The sequence below is a fragment of the Sinocyclocheilus grahami genome, unplaced genomic scaffold (assembly GCF_001515645.1).
Source record: "Sinocyclocheilus grahami isolate Dianchi unplaced genomic scaffold, SAMN03320097.WGS_v1.1 scaffold139.1, whole genome shotgun sequence".
NCBI classification, from domain to species: Eukaryota; Metazoa; Chordata; class Actinopteri; order Cypriniformes; family Cyprinidae; genus Sinocyclocheilus; species Sinocyclocheilus grahami.
The window spans coordinates 1,250,351-1,266,314 of NW_015505318.1; the positions used below are offsets into that span (position 1 = coordinate 1,250,351).

At 34.9% G+C, this 15,964-nt stretch overlaps 1 protein-coding gene across 2 annotated transcripts in view; it reads right to left on the reverse strand.

Annotated features, from left to right (window-relative positions):
- Positions 1-72: 72 nt before the first annotated feature.
- The window catches only part of LOC107591255 (1-phosphatidylinositol 4,5-bisphosphate phosphodiesterase delta-1-like), a 24,287-nt gene continuing 8,395 nt past the window's right edge, over positions 73-15,964 (reverse strand). For both annotated transcript variants that reach the window (XM_016280370.1, XM_016280369.1), the window contains exons 2-15: positions 13,586-13,744; positions 7,709-7,937; positions 7,197-7,326; positions 6,699-6,927; positions 5,604-5,805; positions 5,358-5,502; positions 4,405-4,557; positions 3,373-3,522; positions 2,623-2,782; positions 2,344-2,460; positions 2,045-2,223; positions 737-872; positions 501-650; positions 73-419 (exon numbers count right to left, since the gene is read on the reverse strand). In XM_016280370.1, coding sequence (XP_016135856.1) covers positions 331-419; positions 501-650; positions 737-872; positions 2,045-2,223; positions 2,344-2,460; positions 2,623-2,782; positions 3,373-3,522; positions 4,405-4,557; positions 5,358-5,502; positions 5,604-5,805; positions 6,699-6,927; positions 7,197-7,326; positions 7,709-7,937; positions 13,586-13,744 — 2,228 coding nt within the window. In that variant the 3' untranslated portion in view covers positions 73-330. The remainder of the gene's footprint in view (positions 420-500; positions 651-736; positions 873-2,044; positions 2,224-2,343; positions 2,461-2,622; positions 2,783-3,372; positions 3,523-4,404; positions 4,558-5,357; positions 5,503-5,603; positions 5,806-6,698; positions 6,928-7,196; positions 7,327-7,708; positions 7,938-13,585; positions 13,745-15,964) is intronic.

Sequence of the window (15,964 nt, forward strand, 5' to 3'; positions counted from 1 at the left end):
CTTTAAATAAAATATATTTTGTAAATTTTTTTTATTTAAACAGTATTTGTTTAAATGTATTAAATTTGCATGCTATGGAAAAAAATCGACAACAAAGAATGTCGAATTTTTGTAATGTCTTTTTTTTTTACCCCACCTGTTTTTCTAAACTGAACCGCATGCACTAATTCCATGAAGCATTTTATGGCACACCTCTGAACTCAAATGGTAAGGAGGAAAAGTCCAAATCTTATCCTTAAAAGTGTTTGCAGAGGACAGTTTAGTTGATTGTCTTGTTCAGTGATCTGCACACTTTGACATTGCGATGACTGAGGGGAATGTTGGAGTTTATTAGACATCAAGAGCCATGATGTGTACAAAGAGTCCAGCTGAAGGAATGAGATTTCCTCTCTTCGTGAGCAGAGGCACATGGCGGTATCCTGAAGACAGAAGACAGGACTTATGGTGAGCAAACTCATAATAACTGCACAACAATTTCTCGCTTATTTTCACTAGCTCACCATTCTGCATGCTGGTGAAGGGCAGAGTGTACAGGCCGACCAGGTCATTAGGGGAAGCAGCGTCGTAGTCCTCCACCACAAACCGCACCAAAGCCAGTTCCGGCACGTGAATAGTGAACTGGAATTTCGTGTTCCACACAGGATTGAAACCTGTAACAAAAAACACTTCAGTGACCTACACTTTGGTAAAAAGCATCTGTTAAATGCGTAAGTGTAAATGGACTGTTGACACTTGCCATTGTTGTCAATGTGGTGTGTCTGTTTGCTGGCGTTGTCGTCGGGCACACCGTAGATCTCCACCCTGACCTGAGGGTCCACGATGGACTTCTGCTTGTCTTTATTGATCTTAGGCAGCTGCTGGGCTGATATGATCTGAACAGATACATACAAGAATTGGTCGCTGTTTGGATAGGTTTGCATTTGGTTTAGGGATTAATGATATATCAGTGCCATAATTTAATAACACTGTTAAATGTCTTGATCAAACCTCAAAATTAATATTTATTTTTATTATATTTATTATATTGAATATTATAATGTTGTGATGCCTAAATTCACTTGTTACAATTAAAACAATTGGATTTCAGCTTTTACTGATTAATTTTTAATTAAAAGATTTAATTTTTAATGTACTCATTCATTTATTTAATTTATTGTATCAGCCAGAATAACATTGTTAAATATAATCATTAGCAAACCTCAAAATGAATATTTATTTTTCAGAATGTATATTATAATGTTATGATGCCTCATTTCACTTGCAGCATTTAAAACGATTGGATTTTAGTGATTCATTTTTAATAAAAAACAATGTAAAATAAAATAAGATATATTTACTGTTTTAAATTTTTTTTAAATGTGTATATATATATATATATATATATATATATATTTTTTTTTTTTATGTACTCATTCATTTATTTAATTTATTGAATCAGCCAGAATAACACTGTTAAACGTAATCATTAGCAAACCTCAAAATCAATATTTATTTTTCATAATGTATATTATAATGTTGTGATGCCTAAATTCACTTGTAGCATTTAAAATGATTAGATTTAGATTTGAGCTTTTAGTAATTAATTTTTCATAAAAAAATGAAAAAGATGTATTTGTTTTAATAAATAAAAAAAATCATCATCATCATCATCAAAAAAAAAAATGCATAATGTATATTATAATGTTGTGATGCCTAAATTCACTTGTAGCATTTAAAATGATTAGATTTAGATTTGAGCTTTTAGTAATTAATTTTTCATAAAAAAATGAAAAAGATGTATTTGTTTTAATAAATAAAAAAAATCATCATCATCATCATCAAAAAAAAAAATGCATAATGTATATTATAATGTTGCAATGCCTAAATTCACTCGTGGCATTTAAAAATTTATGGATTTGAGCTTTTAGTGATTCGTTTTTAAAGAAAAATAAAGAAATAAAAAGATATATTCATTATTAATTTTTATTAATTTAATGTACTTATTAATTTCTTTTTTATTTATTGTATCAGGCATAATTTTAATATATATTCATCCTAATCTCACCATGACATGCAAGGTCTTTTTCTTCAGCCAGGGGCCTACTCTGAGGTTCTTGGGGTCAAACTGTGAGGCAGGGTCCCTCTGAAACTCTGGCTTAAGTATATAGCCACACTTGCCATTAGGTAGAAAGCGGGCCTGATTCAGATCCATCTCCTTACCAGGAGTCTGGAAGTTTAGAGCCACTATAGACAATTTGAGGGATAAAAACATATTAAGTGGTGTATGGAAGCACATGTAGATTATAAACAGGCTTTCTGAACTGCATCAGACTCATATTATCTCATATAGCAAGGGCTTTGCACCTATTTGGCAGCCGGCGTTCCACAGTGGCACCGGATTGTAGTTGGATGAATCGGTTCTGGAGCCGGCTGGGTAGATTCTGCTCAGATTATCCATGTTGTGATGAACAAATGGCGTAGCTTCAAGACATCACCAAAATGCGCTATTAGAGTATATCTGGCAACATCACTTATATTTTAGGCCTTTCTTTTCTTTTCTTTTTAGTTTGGGGCCCTATTGAGTGCTGCAGTTATGACATATTCTTGTAGGCCAACCTGGAAGTTAGCAACACCTTGGTTTACCTGAGTTTTCTGCCAGGTTCATTGCTTTGCTCTCCTTGAAGGAGGCCATTTCATAGAAAGCGTGGTAATCTCTTGAATGCTCGAAGTTGCTGAAATGGACACTCTTGCAGTAGATGACCAGGTCTGACAGCTCCTTAGCCAGCTTGATCTTTTTGGAACTCTACAACATAATCAAAAAGAATAACTTCAGTTCACACATGCAATGATGAAGGGATGCCAAATAAGCAGAACAAATCTGTTGTCTGTCTCATGATTTGAATGGGGTTTTTGTGGGAATGTCTGACAGCTGAGTGTGCCGATTTGAACTCAACCTTATCTACCGCAGCTTTGTGTATGCAAATAAACTCCACGAACCTAAGTGTGCTTTGTGGAACGTTTTTGAAAACTTGTTTTCCAGTTTATATTTAAAAGAAAATGCAGTGGTCTGAAAATAAATTTCAGCCAGGATCAGGAATAGACTTTTGATTTTACACATTTTATTCATTCGATTTAAACCATATTTTGTGTTGCACTAACAAATAAAATCTGCTTTTCTGCCAATTTTACTCGTATAGTGTATGTGGTGTTTGGTTAATGTTAATTTTGTAGTACTTGACAGACAAATTTTATTATGACAAGTTTTTGTTTTCACTGGTACATTAGATTACATTCAAGTTTTCCACTGTACTGATGAGGTTTAATACAGGTTAAACTCATGCCAGCTGCTGTTTGGGTGTTGGTCTCTGAATGACTGAATGGTTTTTTACACACCTTTTCCTTGGGTTTCTGTTCAGCCTCTTTAAGTTCAGCAGCCTCATCTTCCTCTGACACACTGTCCACATCATCTGTGGTGTTGTTGTTGAATGCCGCATCCAGTTTGTTCAAACGCTTGCCCTTGATCAGGAAACGTCCCTTCAGCTCCTACAAACATAAACAGATGACACAAATATATTTGAAATTTTTGTTGAAATGAGATCTGATTATGCATTGAAATGTTTTATACACTACACTATGGAACTGAAAGATAATGCTTTACTATTGTTTCTCTGCTTACTGTGTTTATGTGAGGATGGGAGTTCATGGCTGAACCACCCTCAGGCTGTAATACTAGAATCACCTTTGATCCTACCTTAGTGTCATTCAGAGAAACTGGCAGAACTTCTCAGTACGAGAAAAAGCTCAGGGCTAAATCTCTATTCAAACAGAAGCCCCTTCCACCTCACAACCAAAACAAGCACTTCGAATCCTGCCCGTCTGAACTTGTACCGTCTTGTCATTTGACTTTCAGACGGCAGCTCAAAAGCTTGGGGAGTGTTTTGGTGAATCATCAGGAAGTGATAAATGGTTACGATAAAAAAAAAAAGTTTCTCCATGTAACTGTAGCTCTACTGATAATCACTTCCTCGATCTTCAGCTATTTGAATTCAAGGATACAGAAGTAAACAGGAAGATTGCAGGGATGACGAGGAAGTCATCTGAGGAAAATGTGTGGTGTGGGGTGTGGTGAAAAGAGATGTTAAGAGGTCATGTAGCTGGTTTAGCTTTAGAGAGCGGTCTCTGTTATCCACTAGGTGGCAATATGTAGAATCAGCTATCGTATGCAGTTACACCCATCATTTCTTTACAATAGAACAAGAACTGAAAAAAATAATAATAATTGGCGTAGAAACAAATTTCACATAAAAGAATTTCTAGTAAATTTCACAAACTATTACAAAGAAATGACAAATAACAAGTAGAAAAACAGTTTTTACAGTGCAGTGGTGCAGCAACATCCAAGTGTGTTATTTTTAGTGGTCTAACCTCAGGTCCTGGAAAAGTGTTGGGCATTTGATGCCCCAGGGGTTGAGTGAGCAAAGCACTGCCCAGGATGGAGGTTAAGTGATGGGCCATGATCTTCTGCTGCTCTATGGAGCAATGGTTCTCCAAAGACAGGATCACTGGATACTGTGAGGTCTAGTGTAGCAAAAAACACAAGGTTTTCATAATCCACAATGCTGCTTTTATCAGTCATCACAACATCCAATTGGCCTTATGACAGATAAATGACTGACAGCCCAAAAATAGCCAATCAAATTGTCTGTCAAGCTTTAAAGCTTATTGAACTGTCGGACACATACAAACCTCGTTTTCATTTGGAAAACTAGTTACTAGGAGTTTCGATCGTTTCGGTTCTCAAATCAGCTAGTAATATTAAAATGCAAGGGTTTTATCAGACTCATCCTTCTTTATGATAATGGCCTGCATTCATTGTTTTGTGATATTTTCTCGATTAAATAATGTATTATTTTCTTGATTAATTAATGTATAACATAACATGTTTGGGCTTCATTCAAGATACTGAATATTGTATACAAGATACAAGCATAATGAATGGATTCTGGTGTGAAACATCTCTATGCTCTGTTAAGTAATAAATAATGTGACATGCTTTATTTTAAGAACAACACACAAAAACATTATTTACTTCTTTCTGCATCTGCGAAGCATTCGGTACCCATTTGCCCTGTGTGTTAATGTCAATGTTTATGACATGCTGGCTGTTCGACTTCTTATTTGATCATTTTCTGCTCCTATTTTCTACATAAAAACCTGATACAAAAGCTTGTACATTCTAATTTTAAACATTTGAAGTAATTTGCTCCAAAAACTTTCATAATTAAGTGAGTCGTCTCGCAACATCCTTTTGTTTGATGGACATAGATAGAAAACTCACACCTTGAAAACATTATTAGTTAACCACCTTTTTCACTCACTTTGAAAGCATATTCTTTGATGGCCTTGATGACATCTTTGAAGAGCACTTTGGATGTGAGCGTATGGCCGTGGTAAATGACCGGCTCTCCATTTGCACCATCCCAGCAATCCAGCTCCACACAGCGACAGCTCTTCACCAGCGCTCTAAAAGACCACAACCATTTTCTCACATTGCTTAGGGATGAATGCTTAAAGGGTTAATGCATAGCTGTTAAGACTTCTAGTGAAAGCAGACATGTTCGTACTTGATATAGGCTTCTGTGCTGCTAGGCCCCTTCAGCTGGTCCTCCATCAGATACGTGTTGTGGGAAGAGGAAATGAAGTAATGATTGAGCGGCCGATGCATGTCTTGGTATATAGGTTTGTGGGCAGGGTTAAAGATGGAGCCTTCTTCATGGTTCAGGTACACCAGGAAACCATCTTTGCTCATGTACGTGTTCTGTTTGGCTGGGTAAATGTAAAAACACTAAAATGTATTGTAAAAATACATGTTACTTATATTTTGTTACATGATACACTTGCTATTTTGATTGGGTAATTCACTGTTTCATTATTGTGTATTTATAGTTTGTTATATAATGTTTATCTTCTATTATTCAAATTATATTATATGTGAAATATTCCAAAACAACTGTTTTTTTTCTTTTTTTTTTTTACGACATTTTAAAATGTAGTTTATTCTTGTGATGGCAAAGCTGAATTTTCAGCAGTCATTACTCCAGTCTTCAGTGTCACATGATCCTTCAGAAATCATTCTAATATGCTGATTTACAGCTCAAAAAACATTTATTTTTATTAGTGCTGTCAAACGATTAATCGCGATTAATCACGTTCAAAATAAAAGTGTTTGTTTACATACTATATGTGTGTGTACTGTGTTTATTTATTATGTATATATAAATACACATACATACAGTTTATATTTTGAAAATATTTACATGTATATACATTTATATAATATATAAATATATTTAATATATAAACATACTGTAGCATATTTTTCTTAAATATATACATGCATGTGTTTGTATTTATGTACACATAATAAATATACATAGTACACACTCATATATTATGTAAACAAAAACGTTTATTTTGGATGCGATTAATCGCGATTAATCGTTTGACAGCACTAATGTTTATTCATATTTAAAATGGCTGTTCGGCTTAATATTTTTGTGGAAACCATGATGCTTTGATAAATAGAAAGTTTAAAAAATTGCATAAATGTCTTTACTATCACTTTTGATCTGTTTAATGTATCCTATTAATGCAGCTATCAATATCTTTAAAAGTAACAGTTATCTGATATATTCTTTTGGTAATTTAAGTGTGCTTACATGTCTCATCCACCTCATATTTCTCAATAAGTTTCTTTGCATGCTCCAAAGACACTGGCTCCTTCTGCTCTTTCTGGAGAAAGTTCAACAGGTCGCTGGAGCTTATCTGTCCATTAGTACTAGCGTACTTCCCATAGATCGCATCCATTTCCTCACGGTAAGTCAGTAAATCATAGAAGTGTTTAATCTCAGATCCCTCCAGAGTGCCTGAGTTTGATGTGTCACATTTCTGCAATATTAAATTCAATCAATCAATAAAACAGTTCTGTATGACAGTTAACAGGCGACCCCAACAACAACTTTTTTGGAATATTTCAGCAGACTTCAATGAGCCAGTGAGCTCAAAAGCAATTTAAACAGGTTGTTTTATTTGGTATTGTGTAGATAACTTGTAGACTCATACATAATCCTGAACAGCAGTGATTTAAACAAAACAATTGCTATAAGCTTCTCCCACAAGTTAAAATGCAAACAATAGATTTATGATTTGCCTCTCACCTTGAAAAGCATCTCAGCGTAACTGTCGTCCACCTCGATATTGATCTGACGAAGGAAATGCTTCAACTCTTTCAAGGACATTTTGTTGTCTGCATTCTTGTCAGCCTTGCGCATGCAATTATAGATCCAGCTTTTTGTCTAATGTAAGGACTGAATAGCTAGATCTTTTCTACTTATATAAAAAAAGCTTTATATCAATGCTTATTACACATTTTACACAAAGTACTTTTAGTGCAAAAAAGTATACATTTGAGTAACACTTTAAGGTGACAGTCACACATATTACATGTACTTATTATAATAATAACAACAGTAAATTATGTATAAAATTATATTATAAACTATAAGCAACCATCCTTAAACCGAAACCTAACCTTAACCTTATATTAAATACATGTCACTTTGAAATTATGTGTAACCTAAATATGTTAAATCGATGTTTTCCTTTAATTACAGCAGTGCTGTCAAATGTGTTCAGAGAGCAGGCTCTGAGGAATGGATGTTCAGGATACTGTTCACTGTTCTGCTGTCGGTTGAGGCTGTGCATAACAGTCATGACCTTCTCCAGACCGCTGACCCATCTCTTGGCCTCCTCTTTGGATGAGGCGATCAAGTCCAGATTCTTCCGTCGACCTTTGAAGATGATGGAGAAGCAGCGGTCGTCCGCTGAGGAGTCAGTGTACTTCTGCAGCCCTTCAGTCTGACGGCCATACCGCACCGAATCCATGTCCTCGAGACTGACTGTAAAAGAGGCAAGAGATTTTTAATTATTACTCATTTTAGAGATTTAACAACTGACTGCATTCTGAACCTTTTGAGAATAAATCTGCCTTTCACAAGAAAACTGTTGGCGGATTGATGAGAGAAACATCTGAACAGTGATTTACAACAAAACAACAGCCTGAAGTCAAAGAGACACATTATTTCTAGGCTTGTTTGATATGCAGGTCTGTACATGCAGTGCTGCATTATTTAAAGAGTATATTTTGACATCTAAAATCTTCCAAACCACCAAAAGACACAGAAGTGCAAGAGGGTCCATCCTTTTTAAAGATTTTAGGGATCAATATGTTATCTCTAAGAGGGTTGTTGTACGCAATTCAGTAATGAATCTGAAATTTAAATCGAGCAAACAGGAAACAAAATTGTAATTCCATTCAATTTAATTGAATAAAGCAAAATCCGCACTCACTTGTATGCTTCTTAATGATTTTTGGATTTTTTTTATTATACAAGAAGCACAAATGGATTTACGGATATGATCTATTTGTGCTTTTTGAATAATCAAAATCATTAAGAGGTATACAAGTGAGTGCGGATCCTGCTTTTTTATTTGAAGCCATTACGATTTTTTACTGATCTACGTACCCAAAGTGTTGGTTGAGCTTAGTGATTTCACTTTTTTTAAATTTAAATTTAGTTAAATAGAATGTTAAAGTTGAATCGACAGGAATTTACTGAATTAGAATAAACTGAAAACAGTTGCAGAACTGTGCCATGAAATGTTATGAAATCAAAATTAGAGTTAAATGAATTAGTGAATTAAATTAATATATTTCAAGGTGGAAATAAGTGTTTCTCCATTAGAAATCGAACAAATTAATTAAATTGATCAAATATAATGAAAATATAAATGCTACAATCTAATGAAAATGTTATAAATTAAATACAAGGGGATTTGTACAAGGGAAATAAATAATTATTACTCATTTTAGAGATTTAACAACTGACTGCATTCTGAACCTTTTGAGAATAAATCTGCCTTTCACAAGAAAACTGTTGGCGGATTGATGAGAGAAACATCTGAACAGTGATTTACAACAAAACAACAGCCTGAAGTCAAAGAGACACATTATTTCTAGGCTTGTTTGATATGCAGGTCTGTACATGCAGTGCTGCATTATTTAAAGAGTATATTTTGACATCTAAAATCTTCCAAACCACCAAAAGACACAGAAGTGCAAGAGGGTCCATCCTTTTTAAAGATTTTAGGGATCAATATGTTATCTCTAAGAGGGTTGTTGTACGCAATTCAGTAATGAATCTGAAATTTAAATCGAGCAAACAGGAAACAAAATTGTAATTCCATTCAATTTAATTGAATAAAGCAAAATCCGCACTCACTTGTATACTTCTTAATGATTTTTGGATTTTTTTTATTATACAAGAAGCACAAATGGATTTACGGATATGATCTATTTGTGCTTTTTGAATAATCAAAATCATTAAGAGGTATACAAGTGAGTGCGGATCCTGCTTTTTTATTTGAAGCCATTACGATTTTTACTGATCTACGTACCCGAAGTGTTGGTTGAGCTTAGTGATTTCACTTTTTTTTTATTTAAATTTAGTTAAATAGAATGTTAAAGTTGAATCGACAGGAATTTACTGAATTAGAATAAACTGAAAACAGTTGCAGAACTGTGCCATGAAATGTTATGAAATCAAAATTAGAGTTAAATGAATTAGTGAATTAAATTAATATATTTCAAGGTGGAAATAAGTGTTTCTCCATTAGAAATCGAACAAATTAATTAAATTGATCAAATATAATGAAAATATAAATGCTACAATCTAATGAAAATGTTATAAATTAAATACAAGGGGATTTGTACAAGGGAAATAAAAAAAGAAAAAAGAATGATATCAATGAAGAATTAATATCACCTGAAAATACATTGTCTGTATGGGTAATTTAACAAAAAAAAAATGAAACAATTAAAAATTGTACAGCAGTTATATACAGTTTGATTCTATACATTAACATGCAAGATACTTGAACAATCTTGATTTCTCAATCAATGACTGCTGTATGAAATACGATTTAGCGCAGGCATCACGTCAGACAGTGATAAGAAGCTGATAACCTCAGTGGTGTCACCCTACTTGACAATTATTAAACGTGTTTGGCAAACACAGCTACAATCAGTCTCCTCCTGTGCTCTCTGACCTTTAATTCCAGTGTTAAACAAACATAACATTAAATAGGACAAAATCAGCTCTGTACCTCTCAGATCATATGTATTGTGCTATAATAATAAACTGAGGAATGTATCATATAGTTCAGATGTATACACACAGGGCTGTCCGTCTCTGCTGTTATCACAGTGTTCATCGGAAACGTGTTAACAGAACTGGCTCAGGTTTAGAGCTTTAATGGACCGTTCTGTGCACAAATAGATTGATAAACTGTTCTAACTGGAAGTAAGACACAAGTGAGATTTTTGGAAATCTCTCTTGCAATGAATTCATGATCCTAAATAAAGCAATTAGACAATAGATGGCTTTCTGTGAAGAATCAGATCAGGGTTGGGTTGTGTGTATACTGGAACAGAGCAAACATAAGAGAAGCCACTTGCCATGAATACGGTACACTTCAAGACACGTGACAAAAACAGCACAATTCTACCTATAATTCACAATCACAATCTATTAGATATTTTAGATAAACTGTTCTGTATGATTAAACTAGTCTAACATGAAAAGTAGCTGGTTTTAAAAACAGCAAATGTCTGTATCTCATTTGAGGTCTTGACCTTCTCGACTGTACTGCTAAACTCATAGTTTTGATGTTAAATTATATTAAATTCATTTTTAATACTTCACTAATTTATGAGTTAATATGCTATTAATTAATTGTATTGTTAATTTGAATTTTCTATGCAAATGTATAGGTTTTATCAATGCATTTAAAATATTTCTTGAAAATTACGAAAAGAAAATTACAAAATTTATAGAAAATGACAAAATCACACAAATAAAGGCATTAAACTGTATCTAGTTCATGTAATACATTGAACCTTCTGACATAGATGTATAACATTTTCCAAAGATTGAGGAGTTTCTTTCACTGACCATTTGATGAAAAAGAAGAGCTTCACACCCTTATTTGTACAGTATTTGTGGAAAATGTCGAAAAAGCACAGCTGGAGATAATTTGCTGTTTTAGACGTGGCACACGCTCTCAAAGGCAAATATGGGGACTGTAGGAGAACTATTTGGATAACACCCAATCTCAAGTGAGCTGGTGAAAGAAAGCAGTGTCAAAAGCAAGTCTAGCATCCTTCAGATTCCACTCAAACAAGCTGACAGTAAGGAAACATTGTGCTTGGCCAAATTCTGACCTCTGTTTTCGGATTTTGTCAGATAATTATTGTTACATTTAATGTATTATATAAAATACAATGTCTGAAATACTAAAACAGTGACATTTAGATTAATAATTGCACCAACATCTTTTTTAAGGTGAAGTGGGTTGATCTTTTTTGATTTAATGGTTCAGATTTAATGTAGGGATGATGCAAAGATTACACACTTCACCTTTAAAAATGATTGCTCATTGCTCATTGGTTTTTAAACCACATCCTGTCAGGTGCTTTTTCTCAGATCCTCCGAGCCGCCCTATTTGAGATATAATTGATGTCATGGAGGACCTATTGTAGGCAGTAAAGTTCAATACTTAGTGTAAAATAAAAATAGCAACTGTGATGTGCTAGCAAGAGCTTTTAAACACATATCAGGGCTCTTACTAGTCTGATTTTGCCTCATATGACCTCTGTTGTATGTTACAGTGCTGGGATGTTGACCATGTGACCTCTCATTGTGTTCTGTTGGAGGCGGGAATAATAAACTCATGACAAACACCCTAAACAGGGGCAAAATCTGTTCATTGTTGTACAGATAATAGCGTCAAACGGGGCATCAGACAGGACTGAGGTTGATGTTTTATTCAAACGGTCTCTGTCCGACAGGTTTTAAAAGACGAACATGGTCATTGTCCCATTTCTGGATAGTTTTACTGCATCAGCAGCCCTAGTGTTTGATCTGTTACATTTCCTCAGTTTGTTTCCCACCCTTTCAAGTCCATTTAACTTGAGATAAACTTGGCATCATCACTATAAGATAATAAAAACCTCACTTCCTGTGCATAAAAACATGATCCCCTTGTCTTCTCGCATTTAAACGGTTAACTATTTTATAGATTTAACTATTAGCTCCAATAGCAAGTCCCTGAATCAACCTGTAACTTTTCAGTACTTAGAAAGATCCTTAAATATATGTTTTGAGGTACATTTTCCACTATTTATGTCATTGTTTTGAGAACATAAAAAGAGGCCGGATGCTTCGACTACATGTGCAATCCATCTAATCATCATTCCTGGCCAATGGGAGTTAAAAGCCTGTCAAAACACCCAACTAATGGGTGAAAATATCATGTGAACAGGACCCGGGGGTTTCTCTGCTGATATCTGGTGTTTTCACTAGAATGCTTTGATTTTGTTTGGTCCTGGTTTACTTAATCACACACATGCAGGACAAAGAGGAGGCAGCCACACAGTCTGGCAGACAGCAGATAAAGAGGTCTGATCTGAGGCCTTTGGCCAGGAGGAACCAGGCCGGAAGCTAAGAGGAGCAGAGGCCTCTGGACAACATGTGGGAAAAAGATTTGATATCACCACAACATTTCGTTCCCCTCCTTTCTGTCATTTTGTCAGGGATGTTTCCTTTCCACCCAACTCATAGCCTTTTCTGGCCTTGCAGGCGGTAAAAATGTTTGTGGAGGAAAGTGAAGGACAGTTTGTGACCCTGGCTGTGAAAACCCAGCCAAAGTCTTTTTTTGTGATTTACTGTCTTCCACATAAAATCATCCTTCATAAGGTAAAGAACATCCTGTGAAAATGTAACCTTGATATCTTTAACACTGACTGAGTACGGCCATGTCAAAGATTTTTCAGTCATTGTAAAATTAATGGTTGAAATCCAACTTTGATGCTTGTTATCTTTTAATTAGGTTTTGAGACTTCAGCCTGGATTTCACAGACAGGGTCACATTTGTTTACAGCTCCAGACTAAAAAGATGGGTTTACAGGAAAGCCATTTGATGTGAGGTTTGCTGATGTCAGCATGAGATCCTTTATTGAAAGGAAATTATACATTGCAGCATTGTAAATGTATTTACTGTCACTTTCCATCAAATTAACGGATTTTTGATTACCGAGCTACTGAATTAAAGTATTCATTTCTTCTTAAATAAAACCTTACTGACATCAAACTTTTGAATGTTATTGTATTATATATATCAATTTTATTTCATTAAATATTTAATTTTACACACAAAAATTATTTTAGTTGTAAGTTTGTTTAATAGTATCTATTTATGGCATCATCGTTTTGTAAACCTGAACATTCATGTATTTACTGATCAAAATTGCCAATACAAAATGAGTTGTTTTGGCAGCTTAGTTGTATTCACAAATTTACAGTGTTTTGCTTATTATACCAAGATCTATTATTTCAAGTAAAATCTGATTCTTCATGATATGACCAAATCCTGTTCTCCTCACCTCTTTCAAACAGACACTGAATAAAGGGACAGCAGAGACACTTACAGCTGGAGTCACTCTTGAAAGTCTTGCTGGTCTGTTGCCACACAGTCTTGCAGTCTTCATTCAGCCGAAAGTAGCGGGTCTTTCTCCATGACCTGGACTTCACCTTTAGTAGGTCTCCACCTTTCAGCAAAAACTGCAGGTCCGGGTCTCCCTCCAGACCTGAAGGTCAAGAAAATGTCAAGTTCATGCATCAGTGCGAATGGATTTCACAAAGGTCATAAAATGTTCAAAGTCCACCGTCAAAGTATCTCAATTTATGAGAACTTTGGAAGTCTAAAAATAGAACCAAAGTCAAAAATACCTGGGGTCAATGCTGAGTCACGTAAAGGTCAAAGCTATTTAAAAAGATTACATCCATGGTTTCATTAATTCCATTCCAATGATGACACACATCTCTCCAGACAAAAGCAGAAATGAACTTGCAGAATTTACACAGTTTTGCTAAAGGTCAAAACCTGCTGGGTGAGCTTATAAGTATGGTAAAGGTTACTGTAAATGCACCAAGATTTTCTTTGATACTCTTTCATGCTGTGCTATAAAGTCCAAATCATTGAGTTTTTGCTTTAATGAAAATAAATGATATGTTTAACCATTCCAATTGTTGGTAAATTCGTAGAATTGTTCCCTTTCAGTAACTAGTTTCTAGTTTTTAAGTTTGAACAATATAAACACTATACAGTATATAATTATGCCTTATTATATTCAGTTTATAAAGTAATGTATTGATTTTTAACTCTTTATTAAAGTATCATAAATAGTACTCGTAGTCTGAAAGATAAAACTGACACGTATTGACCACATACATCCACCCACACAGCATTTTTTCCATATTGCAATGATATTGTGGTTATCTTTTCTTGCTGAAACCACAAACCCACAATGCTGATAGTAAAGATTAGCAATAAAATCATTTGCATCACTCACATTCAGATTCTTGTGTTAATAATATATAGAGATTGTATGCTTCACATGTTTTTAACAGTAAAAAAAACAATTTAAATACATAAACAAAAAGATATCCATAAGCAGAACATTATATTTGTTTTTTGAGTTATGGCTTTGAAATAGTCTTTACTGATTTTGCATACACATACAAATATCCAAAGAAGATATACAAAGAATCCTGAAAAAAAAAATGTCACCGTTTTATGAAGCAGCACAACTGTTTTCAACATTTATAACAAGAAGAAATGTTTCATGCGCAAATCAGCATACATATGAATAATATACCCAGTTCGCTTAATATTCTGAGTTCACTTTCCAAATAGCCATATGATCCGTGTTGTAATTTTTAGGATCGATTTTCAAACAATTATGCAAGGATTATTGCATCTATAAAGCAAGACAAAGATAACCACAATATTACTGCAATATGGAAAAATGCGTTAAGTGAATGGGTGGTGTTTGTAGTCAAACTCATGACGTGTCAATGTTGCAATAAAAGATCAGTCTTTCCATAAAATGCTTTCCCTTCCTTTTCAAGAGTGGCTAAATTTGGAACAATAAAATATTGCTGTGAACGCCTGCAACATCCCGTTGAGACACAAAGCTGTTGTCCCCAGCTATCATAGTGCTGATATCAGAGTGATAAATGCACCTGGTTGAACTCTGTCATGTGTATTTGGTGTAATTTTGGTGGGGAAGTTGTGGCCTAATGGTTAGAGAATCGGACTCGTAACCCAAGGTTGTGGGTTTGAGTCTCATACCGGCAGGGATTGTAGGTGGGGGGAGTGAATGTACAGCGCTCTCTTCCACCTTCAATACCACGACTGAGGTGCCCTTGAGCAAGGCACTGAACCCCCAACTGCTCCGGGTGTGTGTTCACTGCTGTGTGTGTGCACTTTGGATGGGATAAATGCAGAGCACTAATTCCGAGTATGGGTCACCCTACTTGGCCACATGTCACGTCACTCACTTAATGAAATGTGTTTATGCGGTTTAAGGTTAAAAAAACACATTATTTTCCATATACTGTACATTATTGTTTCTCCTCTATGTCCTGCCTTTCTGAAACGCATCGATTTTTTCAAAGCTCATTTCAAAAGCGAGGTGTGCTCTGATTGGCCAGCTATCCAGTGCGTTGTGATTGGCCGAATACCTCAAGCGTGTGACGGAAATGTTACGCCCCTCACCATACTGTGATGCTGTGTCCCGGAGCAATGAGACAAAATCATTAAAACCCATTATAAACCAGGCATTTGTTGCATCCAGTGGGGACATAAATATGGATTATAATGACTTATACTGTCTTTTTACGCGTTGCATTGCATCGCGCCGCGTAAACATAAAAACATGTCTGCATTTGTGATTAGAGAAATGACAAACAGCAAGCGCTACTCTACACTGCTCAAAACTCGCGTTTGAATCATCAGTGGCAAA